General features: G+C 41.8%; 1 protein-coding gene across 1 annotated transcript in view; it reads left to right on the top strand.

Moving 5' to 3' along the window:
• Positions 1-20,271, top strand: part of MYO3B (myosin IIIB) — a 559,309-nt gene that overhangs the window by 355,799 nt on the left and 183,239 nt on the right. Inside the window, 2 exon segments of the mRNA XM_055572295.1 lie at positions 9,213-9,292; positions 18,217-18,294. Of these exon segments, the coding sequence (XP_055428270.1) occupies positions 9,213-9,292; positions 18,217-18,294 (158 nt within the window).

Genomic DNA, 20,271 nt, shown 5'->3' with positions numbered 1-20,271 from the left:
TGAGCAGAGCTTCTAGGGAGGGATTTTTTTTATCGTATTTTATATTATATAAAATATAATATTATATAAAAATATAATTATATCCCTATTTTATATTATGTAAAATATTTTTTATTGTTTAGTAATCAGTTTATTCTCTCTTGCCTTGTCATTTAGCCTTAGACTGTGAAATGTGGGTTCCCTGTATTGCAACAACCTGACCCACAAGAGATTTTACTCAAGACTCTGCCCCCTGTAGTAACTAACAAATGTAAGTCCCATAGTGGCTTGTATCCAAACCATTCACCTTTGGCCACATGGTTGGATGAGTAGCTACATAAGGCCACTGGAAGAGCAAAATTAGCTAAGCTTTTGTCCATGGTCCCACCAGTAACTTATGATGTCTTAATAAAGTCTTCCTTTTCCATGTTTTCTCCCTCCAAAATTCTTTACAAAAGGGTCATTTCTACTCAGTTTTCAGAGTCTCTCCTATGACGACTATTTCTTAAAAATAATTAGCCTGAAATAATACTTATGCTAGAGAGGCATATTTTGGGATTACAAATTCTGCTCCCCCTCATATGCAAACATCTCACCTATGTGAAATAACACATTTATCCATCCATGAGGAAAGTGGACCTGGATTAGTTGTCAGGGAAGAATAGTAACATGAAGGTTTAGAACATAGACAGGGGAGCTTCAATGGGAGTATGGAGAAGGTCTGCTGGGGAGATTGCCAGGGTGGGGCAAGGAAATAGGGAAAACTGGTTGTTGGGATAGGGAAGAGACACAGCATTAAAGCCATATTGACCTTCAGAAGTGGGAATAGGGATGTGAAAAGCCGTGTATGGGATTTTGAACATATCCTTTGGCTAAATTACAGTTTTGTCCAAGACTAGGCTTTACTGGTGGAGAAGGCAATGGCACCCCACTCCAGTACTCTTGCCTGGAGAATCCCATGGACGGAGGAGCCTGGTGGGCTGCAGTCCATGGGGTCGCTAGGAGTCGGACACGACTGAGCAACTTCACTTTCACACATTGGAGAAGGAAATGGCAACTCATTCCAGTGTTCTTGCCTGGAGAATCCCAGGGATGGGGGAGCCTGGTGGGCTGCCGTCTCTGGGGTCGCACAGAGTTGGACACGACTGAAGCGACTTAGTAGCAGCAGCAGCAGGCTTTATTGGACTAAAAACCACTCTGCTGCATATGGATGTTGCTCTGAGACTGAAATAAATGATCCTTACATGTGTGAGTACTGGCAGGTATGCATCTGTGAATGTCATGCTTTTCTCAGTGGGTTAAGTCTTCCTGGATAGGCATCAACTGTCTAGGTTCCAGCACTTTTGTGAACACATGTCATGCCACTTGGCAGTCATGGTATTTCCAAGCAAACTCCAAGTGAAACATGTGGAGAAAGCAGACAATACCCAGGGCTTTTCTTAACTAGCTCTGTCTTTATTAAGATAGGCTGAACTGGCAGTTTCCACCCATGTGGCAGTAAAGTGCAGGAAGCAGGGAGCCTCAGCTCCACTATAGACTGAGTTGAAGGTAAGTCTGGTTGCCTCCTTGACACGTTCTAATGATTTGGTGCAGTTGTTTGCTGAGATGACATCCTGTTTATGAGTTTTCAAACTTAAAGAGGAAAGGAGTTATTAGTTTTTCCTCAGCTATACAATTTTAGAATCTCTGGGCCACAAATCTTTAAAGCTATAGTTCTCATTTTAAATGGAAAAAAAAAAAAATCAGTGAAAACCTTGGTTTGGCTTCCTTCAAGCAGATAGTATAAAGGTGTTCATTGTGCAGAAATTCCTTAAATTTCCAGACAAATGCCAATGAATGCAGAAATGGGGAAAGGTTCCCTTTGGGCATTAAATTTCCCACATATATGATAAAGTCTAGGTTGTGCATTCAGAAAAGAACATTTGCTGTATGTGCGTATCTTTCTTCATTAGAACAGCTTAGAGTACAGGCTGATCTCTTTATTTCCTCCCTCCACAAAACTACAGCCACTTCCATATATACATAAATTATCTGTGTTCTTTTCTTGAGAGATTAAGTAGACTGGGAACTCTTCCACCTCCCCCTTGTCCGTTTATTGAAATTAACACTCTTTATTGATATTAACACTCAAAGCCATAGATAAAGGCCAGGAGAGAGTGAAATCTGCAGAACAAAATCTAACATTACCCTTTCTCTCTCCTCCTCCTACAACTGTGTCATTTTCTTATCACCATTTTAAGTTATCTCAGTGTATCAAATCTAAAACAAGTTCTTGTTATATAGATTTATAGGACAGATCATTATCTAAGTGGTTTTTTAAAAAACATACAAAATACTCTAGTATGTTTTATACAACTACTGAATTTAACCCCTTGCATTTTTATTGGTTACAGTGTTATTAACTAAAATGAGAACATTTCATTTACTCCAAGTATCACCCCTGCATAAGTCTGTCCCAAGCTGACCCCCTAAACATTACTCATTCTGCCTGTTATGATTAGACAAAGTAGAGTTCATTGCTCCCCACAGGAAGGGAGACCACCATCTCTCAAAGCTTTGGCAGTGTCTTGGAGAAGGAAAGGCTGGGTCAGAATTTGTTGAGAGGTCAAGTTTGATTTAAGATGAGTCTAAGTGAGAGGGCTTAATTAGAACTGCTGCATAAGGATCACACGAGTAAGTGGAGAGGAATGAAAGAGCTTCTTGATGAAGAGTGAAGGAGGAGAGTGAAAGAGCTGGCTTAAAATTAAATATTAAAAAAACGAAGATCATGGCATCTGGCCCCATTACTTCATGGCAAATAGAAGGGGAAAAAGTGAAAGTAGTGACAGATTTCCTCTTCTTGGGCTCTAAAATCACTGCAGATGGTGACTGCAGTCATGAAATCAGAAGGCGATTGCTTCGAGGCAGGAAAGCTATGATAAACCTAGACAATATGTTGAAAAGCAGAGACATTACTCTGCTGACAAAGGTCTGTACAGTCAAGGCTATGGTCTTTCCATGTAGTCATGTATGGTTGTGAGAGCCAGACCATAAAGAAGGCAGAGCACCAAAGAATTGATGCCTTCAAACTGTGGTACTGGAAAAGACTCCTGAAAGTCTCCTGGACAGCAAAGAGATCAAACTAATCAATCTTACGGGAAATCAACCCTGAATATTCATTGGAAAGACTGATGCTGAAGCTCCAGTATTTTGGTCATCTGATATGAACAGCTGAGCCATTGGAAAAGTCCCTGATGCTGGGACAGATTGAGGGCAGAAGAAGAGGGTGTCAGAGGATGAAAGGGCTGGATGGCATCACTGATGCAATGAACAGGAACTTAGGCAAACTTCGGGAGATGGTGAGGGACAGAGAGGCTTATTGTGCTGCAGTCCATGGAGACACAAATAGCCGGACACGACTAAGGGATTGAACAGCAATAACAAGGATCACATAAAATATAACCAGCCCATGATTGGTGGAAACAGCAACGTGTGAATTTGAAACAAGGAATTCACAGAACCATGGAGTTTAAACAATGGACATTTTTCATAAAGAGTTGATGGGTCTTGGGTCTTTGGGGAAATTCTTGTAATGAACAATCAAACCATTTGTCTGGACAGGAGACTCCTGGAAAAGAAATTCATGTTAGTGGGGACAGGAATAGCACAAGGTCATTCTCATTTAGACGGAAAGGTGTGATTTTGGTTTTCAGTATCCAAACTCGGCTTCCCTGGTGGCTTGACAGGAAAGAATCCACCTGCAATGTGGTAGACCTGGGTTCAATCCCTGGGTTAGGAAGATCCTCAGGAGAAGGAAACAGCCACCCACTCCAGTATTCTTGCCTGGAGAATTCCATGGACAGAGAAACCTGGCAGGCTTGCAGTCCATGAGGTCGCAAAGGGTTGGACACGACTGAGCAACTTTCACTTTCACCCACACTGACTGTGGGGTACAACATAGTAGTTCTCAGGTATACTCACATGACTTAATCTGGCAAAAAAAAGAGCTGATGTTTTCTTTGCAACTCCTTTTTGGGCAGCAATTGACACCAGCCTTTTACTTTTCAGCATTTCTTTGCAATCATTTATTAGCTTATTAGCCTATTTCTTGTATTATGGAAAATTGAAACAGGAAAATTTCCTAAACAAATGCCCACCAGCGGTCACCACCAGAACCCTGCAACCAATCCTTTAAACCCAGAGGGGGCAGCAGAGGGAAGTCAAATTTCAAGCCTGATTATTTAAAACCGCAAGCCATCATCTCGGGCAACTCCTAAGAGGCAACTGAAATCCTGGGTGCTGGTTGCTTTCCAAGAGCTGAAAATCCTCTGAAGCAGGCAGGAAATTGCCATCTTTTAAAAGTTTCAGCCCTGTCTTCAGACCACTTGTCTCTTTCCCTTTAAGTTGGAAGCAGAGAAATTATCTGGGATCATTGCAAGCTCCATTTTAGATTCTTTCCTAACCCAGTTCCCACATAGGATATAAATTCCATCCAATGCCTCTGACTTCCGTTTTTTCCCTCTCCGATATGTCAGTGAGTCACAGGAGGGCGCTCTGGAGCAGTGAGGCATCCTTAGCCAAAGAGACTGGGGGGTGAAGGACTGAGGATGCTTAACATTTGAAAGAAGTGTGAACACTGTATTTACATTTAAATTAAAATGGAAACTTCTTATAGGTTATGTTTCTGAAAGGTGTGCGTGGCACATCTGCTGAGGTCTATTGTTTATTCATGCTGTAAATCCTTTGAAATGTGTTAAAATGCTTCCCACTCATTATAAAGCTCCTGCCACCCCTGGATTACGACTTTGATGTCACCAATCCTGCTTCAAAGGATTCTTTCTGGGCTATTAATCACAGTTTAGCCTCTGAAGATATCGCCAGAGAAAACATTTGGACATCTTTGTGCTAGACTTGCTAAAAACTTTGAAATCTTTAGTGTCTTGAAAATGCACAAATTGCAGCTTCTCCTTCCACTGACAACTTTTTATTTTGCTACACAATCAAATGACATTTTAGGTAAAACAGATCTCTTGGTTTGGGGGGCTAAGTATGAGAGAGGAGATGAAGGGTGGGTGGAGAGGAAGGGAGAAGAGAGTTCCAGCAGGCCACTCAGACCCTTCAAAGGCAAAAAGCAGCAGAAATCAGAGAGGCTAAGAGATGGACATTCAAAATGGAGTTGCCTTATCATTTTTTCTCATCTTTCATTAATTTTTTTTTACAAACCAGGGTTCACAGTAGCAAATTAGTACAAGTCCCTGTCCTCTTGCCCTCTACTGAGACCGTGTGAACTATTCACAGCAAATCATCATCATCAATGCTAGTAACACGAAGTGAGCACTTTCCTTGTACCAGAGCTGTGTGTATAATGCTTTTCATGAATCATTTCATCCAGTGCCCATAACAGCCCTGAAAATTATGTAGTCATCCTTCTCTTTCTAGTAGGGAGAGGGAGACACCTTTACATATGGAGATTCATTCCTCTTGTAAAGTTTTCTTACAAAAGGGTAATTTCGGCTCAGTTTTCAGAGCCTCATGTGTGTCTACGTTTCTCAAAAATAACAACTTAAAATAATCAGTATGCCAAAGGGAGATATTTTATTCCTCTTCATTTATAATCTCCACTTGAACCAGTATGAGGTGATATCTCATTGTGGCTTTGATTTACATTACCTTGTTAGTAATACTAAGAATCTTTTCATATACCTTCAGGCCATTTGTACGTCATCTTTGCAGGCATGTATATTCAAGTTCTTTGCCCATTTTTAAATCAGCTTATTTTATTTTTTGCTGCTGAGTTGTAGGGCTTCCCTTGTGGCTCAGCTGGTAAAGAATCTGCCTGCATTGTGGGACACCTGGGTTCGATCCCTGGGCTGGGAAGATGCCCTGGAGAAGGGAAAGGCTGCCCACTCTAGTATTCTGGCCTAGAGAATTCCATGGACTATATAGTCCATGGGGTTGCAAAGAGTTGAGTTGTAGGAGTTCTTTATATATTTTGGAAATTAACCTCTTACAAGATAGATGGTTTTCTCCCATCTTTTTTCCCCTGTTGATATACAGTCCCAATTGTCTATTTTTGCTTTTTTTTGCCTGTGCTTTTGGTGTTGTACCTGAGAAATAATTGTCAAGACTAATTATTGGCTTTCCCCTATGCTTATATAGTTTCTGGTCTTACATTTAAGTCTTTATTATGAGTTGATCTTCAAGTATGGTATAAGATAGGGTTTCAGTTTCATTCTTTTGCATGTAAATGCCCAGTATTCACAGCACCATTTGTTGAAGAGATAATCCTTTCCCCATTGTGTAGTCTTAATACCCATATCAAAGATTATTTGACTATATGTGCATGGGTCTATTTCTGGGCTATCTGTTCTGTTCCATTGGTCTATATGTTTATCTTCATGTCAGTATTGTTTTGCCAGACTATTTCAACTACTATAGCTTTGTAATGTATTTTGAAATTAGGACATATAAGGCCTTCAGTTTTTTTCTTTTCCTTCTGAAGATTGTTTTGGAGTCCTCTGGGGTTCCATATGAATTTTAGGATTTTTTCTATTTGTCCAAAAATGTCATTGAGATTTTGATGGGGATTGCACTGAATTTGTAGCTCTCTTTGGGTGGTGTGGACATTTTAACAATATTAAGCCTTCTAATCCATGAACACAATGCAGGGTAACAGAATATGCCACCCCAAAATATGCCAATTTGGCATAAGGATTATTTTAAGCTGAAAGCAATTGAAAAGGAGCAGATGTAAGAAAAGTTCTCTGCCTTCCCTGCATTTGCCCAAAAGCAGGGCATAAATTTGTAAAAATGTGCCCCCTTTCCTCTCTACCAAAAAAGGCAGAAGTTAATCACCAGAGACAAGTCTAGACCCTATCAACTCAGAGACAGCCACTAGAGGAATCTATATAAGAAATTAGCCCTTATCTTATAATAGCTTCCCTATATATTTTTTGTTGTTTAATGGCTAAATTATGTCCAGCTCTTTTGCGAATTCATGGACTGTAACCCACCACAGTCCATGGAAAATCCATGGGATTTTCCAGTCAAGAATGGAGTGGGTTGCCATTTCCTTCTCCAGAGTATCTTCTTGACCCAAAGATAGAACCCACGTCTCCTGCATTGGCAGGTGGGTTCTTTACCACTGAGCCACCAGGGAAGCCCTTCCTTATATATCTACCCTTACCATAATTTCCCACCCCTGGAAACTCAAAGTTCTTTTTCTTTGTCTTTCACTTCTTTATCAATTTATTGTTCTTTTGTTAATATCTATGTAAGTCCAAGTTCTAACCACCCCTTTGAATTACTCATCACTGGGTAATCCTATATATATGTGCAATGCATGCATTAGTAAACTTCTGATTGTTTTTCTCTTGCTACTCTATCCTCTGTCAGTCTAATTTGCAGGGCCCCAGCCAATGGACCTAAGGTGGGTATGTTGTAGGAAAGGGGACCGGTTCCAGGGCCCGAAACTGGGCTCTTGTCTAACACTCGGAAATGAATTGTCCAAGGAGACACATCTGCTGACAAAGCAAGAGATTTTATTGGGAAAGGGCACCTGGGTGGAGAGCAGTAGGGTAAGGGAACCCAGGAGAACAGCTCTGCCACATGGCTTGCAGTCTCGGGTTTTATGGTGATGCGGTTAGTTTCTGGGTTGTCCTTAGCCAACAGTTCTGATTCAGAGTCCTTCCTGGTGGTGCATGCCTTGTTCAGCCAAGATGGATGCCAGAGAGGAGGATTCTGGGAGGTGGGCGGACAGGTGGTGTCTCCTTTTGACCTTTCTCAAACTTTTCTGGTTGGTGGAGGCTTATTAGTTTCCTGGTCCTTACCAGGACCTCCTGTGATAAAACCACTCATGCAAATGGTTACTATGGTGCCTGGCCAGGGTGGGCGGTTTCAATCAGTGTGCTTCCCCTAACAGGTAGAGGAAAAAGTGTATTTTTTCTCCCTCACAATGGAATAGCTTTCCATTTATTTGTGCTTTTGTTGGTTTCTTTCAGGAGTGTTATATAGTTTTCAGTGTATAAATTTTCACCTCCTTGGTTAAGTTTACTCCTAAGTATTTTATTCTTATTGATGCCATTGTAAATGGAACTGTTTTCTTAACTCCCTTTTCAGATTTTCATTGTTAGTGTATATAAATGCCACTGACTTTTTATCAGATCAGATCAAATCAGTCGCTCAGTCGTGTCTGACTCTTTGTGACCCCATGAATCGCAGCACGCCAGGCCTCCCTGTCCATCACCAACTCCCGGAGTTCACTCAGACTCACGTCCATCGAGTCAGTGATGCCATCCAGCCATCTCATCCTCTGTCGTCCCCTTCTCCTCCTGCCCCCAATCCCTCCCAGCATCAGAGTCTTTTCCAGTGAGTCAACTCTTCTCATGAGGTGGCCAAAGTACTGGAGTTTCAGCTTCAGCATCATTCCTTCCAAAGAAATCCCAGGGCTGATCTCCTTCAGAATGGACTGGTTGGATCTCCATGCAGTCCAAGGGACTCTCAAGATATGTTGATTTTATATCCTACAACTTTGAATTCATTTGCTAGTGCATGTGTATGATCTTTAGGGTTTTCTATATGTAAGATGATGTCATCTGTGAATGGAGATAATTTTACTTCTTACTTTACAATTTGGATGCCTTTAATTTCTATTTCTTGCCTAACTGACCTAGCCAGGGCTGCCAGTATTATGTTGAATAGAAGTGGTGAGAGTGGACATTCTTGTCTTGTTCCTAATCTTAGAGGAAAAACTTCCAATTTTTCACTGTTGAGTGCATGAGTTATGGGAATTTCATATATGGTTCTCTTATGTTATAGTAATTTCCTTCAATCTCTAGTTTGATCCCTGGGTTGGGAAGATCCCCTGGAGGGGGACATGGCAACCCACTCCGATATTCCTGCCTGGAGAATCCCATGGGCAGAGGAACCAGGCAGTCTACAGTCCATGGGTCACAAAGAATCAGACACGACTGAGCGACTAAGCACTAGCTTGTTAAGTGAATGGGAGACTTTGTGCTTTCTTATTTGCTTATTAAACTAATATAAATTTAATTTATATTACAAATTATAGCTTATAAATATTATATTTTACTTATAATTTATATAAGTGAATTTCAAAATTTTTCCAAATGTTTCAAGTTCAGGGCAGATCATTTAGAACATTCTGAAAAATACAGGGACACAAAGGGAAAAATTACTTATCATACTATTCTTTAACTTTTCCTTTGCCTTAATTTTTTGTCTTCTTTTCACAGGTAACTTGGCCCAGACAAGAGCCAGGATAACAGCAGCCTCAAGATCTTTGCCTCCACATTTCAGTTCTGGGAGACTCAAGGTGAGTCGTAGGTTTGTACCCAAAGTACTGTGGACCATAAGACATTCCCACCCTAGGGATCATCCTAGGTGGGCAGTATTAGTTTCCTTTATCTGACCCACTACCCGGGAAGTCTAGAATAGAGACTGAGGCATTTAGGAATTTGGGGTTAAGAGATTTGAAACATCATCATGGAATCCTTTACAATCCTGTGTCAGGGGAAAAATATTTTTCCTCTACCCTCTTAAGTTCAGTGTTTGATGACTGAATTCAACTTGAACTGACAGATTAGCAAGAGAAAAAAACATATTTTAGTGATATACATACAGAGGTTCACCAAAAAAGTGACTCTAAGGGCCAGTTAGATTTTTAGGTTTCTATACCATCTTAATAGGAGATGAAGAGAGGAAGAAGGACACTTCTGGGACAATCAGTGACTTGGGAAAAATAAATGGTCCTTTAGGAAAATAAATGGGAAGTATAACAGTTTTATATGACACTATCTATTTCAGCAATTTCTTATCCCAGTGCTGACCTCTCATCTCTGGTGATAGGAATCAATCTTCTGTGATTGCAAAGCTCCCAGGGAGGGGATTTATGACAGTTGAATTATTTTTGGAGGCTTTGCTTTCAGGCAGATAAGGGGAGTTTAGAAAAGCTTCTTCTTGCAACTGTTGTTACTTATATGTCTTCAGTTCAAAATAATCCTTATGCCACATGGTATATGCAGACCCCTTTACCTGATTCTCAGAAATACTACTTAAGTTTACAGAACAATGACACTTGAAAATAAAGTCCATCTGGGAAGATATAAGGGCTTCCCAGGTGATGCGAGTGGAAAAGACCCCACCTCCCAGTGCAGGAGATGGAAGAAAAGCAGGTTCAATCCCTGGGTTAGGAAGATCCCTTGGAGGAGGGCATGGCAACCCACTCCAGGATTCTTGCCTGGAGAATCCCATGGATAGAGGAGCCTGGTGGGCTTCGATCCATGGCATTGCAGAGTTGAACACGACTAAAGCAACTTAGCACATGTTCACATCCACAGCCACAGGAAGAAGTGCACACATTCCACTTTTTCTTGAAGCTATCACCAACGTACAGAGTAGGATAACAAAAGGAGTCAGCAGGGAGGAAAGAAACCAAACCCACTCCTATTAATCTGCTTTGCTCTCTGGAAAATGAGTGATGCACTTATCCATGCAAAGAGGGTGTTAGACAAGTTGCTAAATGTCCGGCTGTAAAATATTTTTAACTGTTGCATTCTTCCTGCTAATGTTTAGCCCAAATCTCAAGGAATGGCTGCTTAATGTTCATTGTGTATACTAGCAGCAAGAAATAATGATCTGAAAGGTGAGGGGATAATAAACAGGTCATGGCTCTGAATTTTCTTACCCTTTGTTTATACTGAATATTAATTGATTCATTTAACAAAGAATAATCAATACAACCACATATAATATATGAATATTACCCACAAATTGATACAGACATACATATCTATACTCACTTCCTCTGAGAATAAAAGACCTGCACATAGTAAGGATTCAGATCATCTTTGTTAGCAGAAATTCTTATATCCACATTGTTAGCACAATCCTATAGAATATTCTGCTTTTCAACCATGTGCGTTTGTGGCAGGATATTAGGGCTGTTTAACATGAGTTATGTGGGACCCTAGGTCTGGTTTACAGAGGGGTTTCAGTGGTTCTGAGAGTCTGTTGACATTATATGTAAATGTTGTTTGTGTTCAATGCACTTGATTCTCATTATTCACAAAAGTTATGTTCTATGAGGCTTCTGTGAATGCTGAATCAGCAAATCTTGAAGCATTGCTCCTAGAAATACATGGTTAGGCTCCTGCAAGCCTCTGGTCACAATACTGTTGTCAACTGATTAATATATAACCTGTATTGTGTGTGTTTCTCTTTAAAAACATTATATTTAATGCAGGTGACCCTTGAAGAACATGGAGGTTAGGGACACCAACCCTCCATGCAGTAAAAAGTCCACTAATAACTTTCCTGTGGGCTCTCTGTATCCACAGTCCTACAGATGCAGATTCAGTAGCCATAGATTGTGTAGCAGTGCTGTATTTACTATTGAAAAACATCTGCATGTAAGTGGATCCATGTAGTTCAAACCTCTGTGGCTAAAGGGTCCACTGTAGATACTTCTTACAAATAATTAACTATATGCCGTATTTCTTTGTATAAACATTATTTCAAATACAGTATTTGTGTCATTGAACTCAAGGCCAGCAGCACTGTGACTCATGCCTGAGTGAAGCTAAACTAACACACAAATATGTTCCAATAGGCACATCAGAGCCTTCTTACTCTTAGGAACTCTCAATAGGACTTCAGTCCTGTGATTAGGTGCTATTTTGAACAGTATAATCACCAGTCAAAAGCACAAAAAAAGGAAAAATTCTGGCACTTAAGTACACCTTGAAAAAGATACTTGTTTATGGTGTGAGAGCTGGAACAGGAAGACAGAGAGAGTGTCACTTTGTTCAACCTCCGCTGGGAGCATGCACATCCGGGTATCAGTTTCCACCACTCTGCATGTCTGTAAGTGACCATGAAAGCATGTGAGCATTGATTGATTTGGAGAGTAAAAGTACATTTCAGCAAGTAGACAAATTCACCAATATAGATCCACAAATGATGAGGATCAACCATATGTGTGTGTGTGTGTGTTTTTTTCGGAGTCTTTGGCTTCCACCAGACTCCTTCTCCAATACTTTGGCCACCTGATGTGAAGAACTGACTCATTGTAAAACACCCTGATGCTGGGAAAGATGGAAGGCGAGAGGAGAAGGGGATGACAAAGGATGAGATGGTTGGATGGCATCACTGACTCAATGGACATGAGTTTGAATAAACTCCAGGAGTTGGTGACGGACAGGGAGGCCTGGCGTGCTGCAGTCATTGGGGTCGCAAAGAGTCGGACACGACTGAGCGACTGAACTGATTAACTGAGACTCCTTCTAAAAAGGATCATGACCAAAAAAAAAAAAAAAATGAGAGTCTCCTGTGTACTATTTGATGTCAGCCTATAGTCCCGTCTTTTGCTCAGTTTGATGTTTTGACCTCTAGATTCTGCTAGGACCTATTCCTCTGCCTTCCACACTCCCTATCCACACATTGTTATCTCCTTCCCTGCACTGCCTATGTGAGAAGTGTGCCCTCTAGTGTGTGGTGTGTATTTACATCACTACAATATATATATAGGTGAGATGAAAATGACTAGAGATTTATTTTCCTTGGAGAGAAGATGAGTTGAAAATTCTAATTAAGGCATTAGAAAATATGAGGGTAACAACAGCAATAAAAAGCTCCACCAATTCCTCTCTGCCTTATCCAAGAAAGAGTAGAAGAGGTGGCCCTGCCGGAAGCTAGCCTCCACCACATTTAGCACCCCCACCCTGGGCTGGTGTCCGCACCAGCCTTGCTTCCTCATTCAGCGCCATGGAGACTTTTGAGGGGAGTGATGCTGCAGGGGCTTTTTCCTTAAGAGACGGATGCATCACTTGATAGCAGTAAAAATTCTTGACCAAAGGCTTTGTCAAGAGGCCAAGTATAAACACTTCTGAGGTTTGAGATGCAAATCGTAGGTAATTACTGAGACCAAAGGAAAAAATTCCTCCAGTTTTTCATTTATTACTGAGATGTAGATGGTTTTCGAGGCTTTTTGGAAGCTATGTCTTTATCCTAGAGTAAATTTAGTTGACAGATGAGGCAAATCTTTTTAATAATACCATGCTTTCAGACTGATTTTTATAACTTATAACAAATCACATATAAAGGCATTATATTATGTTTAAGGAGTAGGTTTTGAAATCAGAACTGGGTTCAGACTTAGGCATGGCCAGTTACTGGCTGCAAGACTCTGGGAAATTTACCTAAAATCTTTGAGCATTAACTTCCTTATATGTAAAATAGTAGTAACAATGATGTTTACCTCATAGTGTCCTTTTGAGAATTCATTGACATAATGTAGGCAAAGTGTTTAGTATAGTGATTTCACATTGGAAACAATAAATGTTTTATTACTCATGTTTTGATAACCATCTAAAATTCCATGTGTGTAGTCCATATGTATACGGAAGCTTGCTCATTTCCTATGGGCCTGGAGTCTGTACCACAAACTGTAAAGCTTATTCATGACTATTTTGAAGGCTAACTAGCACCACTCACAAGGAATCAGGCAGGACATTTGTCTTGTGGGCTTTCTTGACACAGCAAGCTTGATTAGCTCCAGTTGGCTTATATGGTTATATCAATTGGTGATGTAGAAGAAGGGTATACTGGGTTAGACAGACGATGTTTTTATCCAGAATACTGGTTATACTGATCATTTTGAAATTGGTTTCATTGGAAGTATTTTCTCTGCCAATAAATAAAAAGATTTCCTTGCTATGTTGCATGGGAGCTAGTACTCACCTTGCTGCTAAGTCACTTCAGTCGTGTCGGACTTTATGTGACCCCATAGACGGCAGCCCACCAGGCTCCCCTGTCCCTGGGATTCTCCAGGCAAGAACACTGGAGTGGGTTGCCATTTCCTTCTCCAATGCATGAGAGTGAAAAGTGAAAGTGAAGTCGCTCAGTCGTGTCCGACTCTGTGTGACCCCATAGACAGCAGCCCACCAGGCTCCCCTGTCCCTGGGATTCTCCAGGCAAGAACACTGGAGTGGGTTGCCATTTCCTTCTCCAGTGCATGAAAGTGAAAGTGAAGTTGCTCAGTACTCACCTTATTCCGTGAAATAAAAACCCAGCATCCTTAATATTGATTATTATTGTTCAGTTGCTAAGTCATGTCTGACTCTTTGCAACCCCATGGATTACTGAACTAAAACCGAATCAAACATGGTAATAAAGGAAGGGGAACTGACTGACCTTTTCTGTGTGCGCACATGTGCAAGACAGTGGTTTTTAAATAACACAGACTTTGAAAAGTTAATAAGTCAAAGTCCACATAGCTATTAAGCACAGGAGCCGGAATTTGAACCAAGTGTGTCCAATTCCAAGCCCTGGGCCCTACAGCACAAACCCCCTGAGCCTTGGAAGCTCTCCCAACCTTTTTTCCTACTATCTGAGGTAAAAATTTATAAGAATCTACAGAAAAGACTTTGTTGTTTTTGCTGTTGTGAAATCCCCTCCTTTGGAAAGAACAATTTGCTAGATGATGGCTTCAATAGAATCTACTTTCTGGATCATTTCTAAGAAACTTTATTTTTTAAATTAAAACCATTAATTGGGGGCTTCCTGGGTAGCTCAGATGGTAAAGAATCAGCCTGCAATGCAGGATACTTAGTTTCTATTCCTGGGTGGATAAGATCCCTTGGAGAAGGGAATGGCAACCCATTCCAGTATTCTTGCCTGGAGAATCCTATGGACGGAGGAGCCTGGTGGGCTGCAGTCCATGGGGTCCGAAAGAGTTGACATGACTGAACGACTAACACTTAGCTTTAACTATTAATGAAATCAGTTCAGAAAGACAAGCTCTTAATTTAGACAATAACCTTTGCATTTCTTTTGGCTTTGAGTTTTTTGCAGTTCTGTAGAGTTCATGGTTGGAAAAGGCAATGGCACCCCACTCCAGTACTCTTGCCTGGAAAATCCCATGGACGGAGGAGCCTGGTAGGCTGCAGTCCATGGGGTTGCTAGGAGTCGGACACAACTGAGCGACTTCACTTTCACTTTTCACTCTCATGCATTGGAGAAGGAAATGGCAACCCACTCCAGTGTTCTTGCCTGGAGAATCCCAGGGATGGGGGAGCCTGGTGGGCTGCCGTCTATGGGGTCGCACAGAGTCGGACACGACTGAAGTGACTTAGCAGCAGCAGCAGAGTTCATGGTGGGCTTCCCTGGTGACTCAGCAGTAAAGAAACTGCCTGCAATGCAGGAGCCGCTGGAGATGCAGGTTCTATCCCTCAGGAAGATCCCCTGGAGGGAAGGCATGGAACCCACTCCAGTATTCTTGCCTGGAAAATCCCATGGACAGAGGAGCCAGTCCATAGGGTCACAAAGTTGGACGCAACTTAGCACAGCACAGCACAGAGTCCATGGTAGGCCCAATGCAGACAAAGTCCTCCTACTTTAAAAGTTCAAGAGAGGCAACTTCTGGTATGTTCCTTGTCCGAAGTGCAAGTCCCTCTTTTAGATCCACTCCATGTACAGGGGAACTTCATAACTATGCAAATACCCTTTGCCAATCCAAGAGACTCTTGACCAACCCAAGACCTCTCCAAATTCTAAAATCAGAAGGAACCCCAATAGTATGTTATTTATTCTTTAAAATATAGTACTAGATATGTAGGTGCTGAACTATAGACATGCATTAACATTTCCAAGTTATATGTAAGAGAATAGGTTTTTACTACCCAAGAGTTACTCTGTATGTGAGTAAAAGAGCAGAACTTGAAGTCATGCTGGGTGATTACTAAAACTGAATCAAACATGGCAATAAAGGAAGGGGAACTGACTGACCTCATGTGTGTGTGTGCGCACAGCAGTGGTTTTTAAATAACAGGCTTTGGGAAGTTAATAATACTTCCAGCCCTGTATCTTGGATTGCAAACTGGTGCTTCATTCTATATTTTTCCAACTTGCTACAGGGGATGGGTACTGATCTTGAAAACAGTATATATCACACTTTTAAAGTTATATCTTAGCAGAATTAATATACATCAAAGATTTTCCTAATCACTAAACTGTTAAAATTCTCAAATGCCAAGGGTCTGCTGTATGTTCTGAAGAAGGGTAACAGGTAAATTCTACTAATAAGAGAAATATGGATGAGTTTCCCAGATGCCCTTTCACAGTGGATTAGAGCCTGGGGGGCTGGCACTAGCCGGCTAATTTGAATAAAAAGGGAGGGAAATGAAGGAGGAAAAGCAGAGTTCAAAGCAAGCTGTGGTTCTTCAGGGAGGATCTCTGAATAAAAAGAAATAGTGGAAAAATTCTCAAAAGTTGTGTGTGTGTATGAAAGTCAGGTGGGGAGAAAGAAAATAAGGAGAAAGAATGTTTAGGAAAACTGTCAGAATATACAGTTTGGCCAAAGGCAGACCGTAGCCAAGATCCTCCTTGCTTCAGTCCAAATTAGCTTTCCCCAAATCTCACCAATGCTGAGCTGTGTCCTCCTAGTGAGGGTGAGATAGGGAAGGAACCTACCGTGCGGTCCCTGCAGGTAGCGCCATCGGACCTATGCAGGGGGGTGGGTATATTGTGTTCTTTCTTTTCTATGTGAGAGCAACCTTCCTTTTCAACACAGAGCTGTCATTTCCTCCTTTCTCATTAAAAAAACAAAAACAACTACAGGCAGTTATACTGTTGCTCAGCTACATCCAGATGAAACGATGGCTCTGGGAACAGATCCAGTCTGCAGCCTAGAGAAAGAAAGCTGCACTGCCCCCAGCTCATGGCACTTTGCTCAGAGACACCCTCAGATTCCTGCTCACTATTTAGGTTGCTTTTCTAGTTTGAAAACTTAGTTCCTTGTTTATTCCCCTTCTTAAACATACCTGTTTTCTTTATACAAGCCAGTTGAAGCGTTTTCTTCAGTTTTGCAAACAGTTTCCTAAATACCCCTCGAGTAAGTCTCGTTATTCAGCCACCTCCCATGGCCCCATCCCTTCTAAGTAGCCTCTTCTCACTGTTGTTGAACAAGGCTACAGACATCCTCACCCTGCGGGGAGGTAGCTGCCCGGGCAGCAGCCCACTGAGTGGAACACACGTGCTGACAGCAGCGTCTTCCAGTTCAAGTGTTCCGGCTTCATACCCCTGCCACCTGTTCCGAGCAGATGGGAGGCTACCACAGAGGCTGGTGCTGAGACGCTGCTCATATGCTCTGCAAACCAAACAGCTCTGTGTGTGCAGAAGCAGGCATTTTATCATTGAGATAAAATGATGGAATACAGGGTGCCTGCAATTGTTTGCTACCGTGGCTTTCATTCATAAATTCTTTCCAGTCAGCCCAGGTATTTGGGGCAGACACTTGGGAACAGGTGTACTCTAAGCTCTGGTCCACAGTGAACATGTGGGAACTGTGGGCAGCAGGAGGGATGTTGCAGGGTCAGAGTCTGATAGCAGGAAGGCAGTTAGGATTTCACTAATTCTCTTGTGGTGCAACCTGGGCTTTGGGTCTGTGTTTTTGTAATTACAGTGAAAGTGAAAGCCGCTCAGTCTTGTCCAACTCTTTGCGACCCCATGGATGATACAGTCCATGGAATCCTCCAGGCCAAAATTCTCCAGGTTGGGAAGATCCCCTGGAGAAGGGAAAGTCTACCCACTCTAGTATTCTGGCCTAGAGAATTCCATGGACTGTATTGTCTATGGGGGTCGCAAAGAGTCAGACATGCCTGAGCGACTTTCACAGCTCAGACAGTAAAGTGTCTGCCTGCAATGTGGGAGACCCGGGTTTGATCCCTGGGTCGGGAAGATCCACTGGAGAAGGAAATGGCAACCCACTCCAGTATTCATGCCTGGAAAATTCCATGAACTGAGGAGCCTGGTAGGCTACAGTCCATGGGGTCACAAAGAGTCGGACACGACTGAGTGACTTCACTTTCACTTTGAAATTGCCCAGCTTCATGTGTTATTACCCAGTTTTCTTTTTAAAAATAGCATGGTCTCATATGACATTATTGGAGAACTAAATAAGGGCCCAGTAGAATGTGGAGAAATACAGAAAGAACATGGTTGGGGTTTGTACTGAAACCATATAGTATATCACAGAGTGTGGTCGTTGTCAAATAAGTAGAACGGTGTAAATTCTGTTTTTCTTTAAGATGTCTTTAAATGAGTATGTACTATAGTATGTACTATTACATCATAAACATCAAGGCCCCTCAGGTATTTGACCAAATAGCCTTTCACATTTTGGGAAATGTCAGAAAATAAGCTGTCTCTATACCCAAACCACTGTCTCTGCTTATGTTCCAGGTGGACACTCTGGAGGTGATACGGCATCCGGAAGAAACCACCAACATGAAGGGGCAAACCATGGCTTCTTACTTTCGGGTAAGGAGTCTTCTTGATCTCTTCTCTGCCTGTTTTCAGAAAAGATGAGTCAGCCCTTCGCACAAGAGGCCTAGATACCACAGAGTCACTGAAACAAGAGCAAAGCTCAGAGTCAGTTAGGAAAGATGGAGGTGTAGGGAAAGGAGAATTATAACAGGGAACCCACCCTTGAGTACAGCATGAGACCGCAAGTGTCTACAGAGGGCCCTCTGCCACTGGCACATAGTCCACTGAATGTGCTGATTCTCTTAGTGTTTCAGCTGCTTCTTGGCCTTAAAGCTACTGGAGTCAGCCACTTTCCCAGCATATTTACTGAGAAGTAAAGTAGTTAATAAAATTGCAGAAGGAGGCTTATCAAGTTCATGAGAAAATATGTCTTAGCTTCAACTTTATTTTCCTAGACTGAATTGACCCATTGCAAGAGCCATTTGCCTGAGTGCAATTATTTCCCATCTCTGTTACCCCAATTCCTGATATTTTTACCTGGTGAATGACTCTTTTGAGTAAAAATGTTGTCTCCATAAGGACTCTGTCAAATGCGCATTAGAGAGGAAAGATAAGAGACTGTCACTTTGTACTGATTTGCACAGATTTGTTTATTTTCAAATTATGAAGCACTGGGATTGGGAACCCATTAGAGATCACTGACCATAGGGAACTGAGGTCCAGGCAACTTCACGATGGAGATGCTGTTAGTCCAAAGACAGAACTACTGAAACCAGGGACAACAAAATAAGGTTGTAAGGTGGTGTTGCCAAAGTAAGGGACTTGGCAGGGATAGTAAGTCAGGTGGATCATGAGCTGGAGTTGCCAGGCAGGCTGGAGGGTGGGCCTGGGAGCCGGCACCATGGAAAGAAGGTTCCACCCAAAGCTAGTGGGTTCAAGAAGGACCTAGAGCCAAGAAGTCTGACCTGTGCTTTAGAGGTAGACTAGAATGGGCCTCAGTGTATGGACTGTAGGGACCTAGAGGTCTTTGGGTCCAGCGTTCCATTGATATAGTGATGCCTGCTACAGCTTCTCCAACAGGTAGGTTTTCAGCCCCTGTTTCATCACTCATGGTTGGACATTTCTAATTGCCATTTATTTCTTATCCTGATCCCCTTAGTGGTTTGATTATACTCTCCTAGTTTCTGCATGTATGGGATTTGAAGGCTCTAACTATAAGGTTATCCTCAAGATCCTAGAGTCCCTCTTTCAGCAGAAGAAGCCATTGGCGTGCACTTTTCAGAAGTATATCCATAACAAACAGTTGGGTGTCCTCAAAATACTAGTCCCCAAATGCTAAAAAAATGGCGCATTGCCAAGCTAGGTTAACACCATTTTGGATCAGTAGCAGGTAAAATTATGAAATAATGGGACTGATTTTATGTGTGGCTTGTAATTGCCCCAAAGACACGTCCAAAAGAAGAACTGCTGCTGTGAATGTCTGTGAGAAACAGAGAGCACTCCTAGTTTTCCATGTGCTCTTTCTGTTCTCTACACAGCCATTTGGTGTATGTTAATTCATCTTCATTAGAATCTCCTTTTACCGTCCAGTTTTCTTGTTTTCTTTGCCCTCTTTATTCTTCTCATTTTGCCTTAGACTTTCTGGTGATTGTTAGGTTAAGGAGGCAACTGACCCCTTCCCTGAAAGCTGGACCTGTAAAATTACAGATACAGTTGATGGAGCATCACCGTGAAATATCAGAGACAAGCTAATTCTGGCAACAGTTATGGGATAATCTAAGCAAATTCTTAGATGGCTGAGTTTCTGCCAAGTGGGATATTGCTTGGCCCTAGGTGATGTTTAAAGAAAATCCACAGGCAGCTATAAGTACAGAAGAATATAAATCAGAACTTATATTGTTATTTCTTTTTGCTGAATTCTTGTTTAGCCTCAAAGGTTCCATGAGTTGTTTACAAGGTGACAATCTGCCCTGGAAGCCTGGGCCGGCCACTGTTGTAATTATCCATTATGATTTTGGTAACCTCACTTCT

The sequence above is a fragment of the Bubalus kerabau genome, chromosome 3 (assembly GCF_029407905.1).
Source record: "Bubalus kerabau isolate K-KA32 ecotype Philippines breed swamp buffalo chromosome 3, PCC_UOA_SB_1v2, whole genome shotgun sequence".
Taxonomy (NCBI): domain Eukaryota; kingdom Metazoa; phylum Chordata; class Mammalia; order Artiodactyla; family Bovidae; genus Bubalus; species Bubalus kerabau.
The sequence above is the reverse complement of the archived record's forward strand: the minus strand, read 5'-3'. Positions and strand labels throughout refer to the sequence as shown.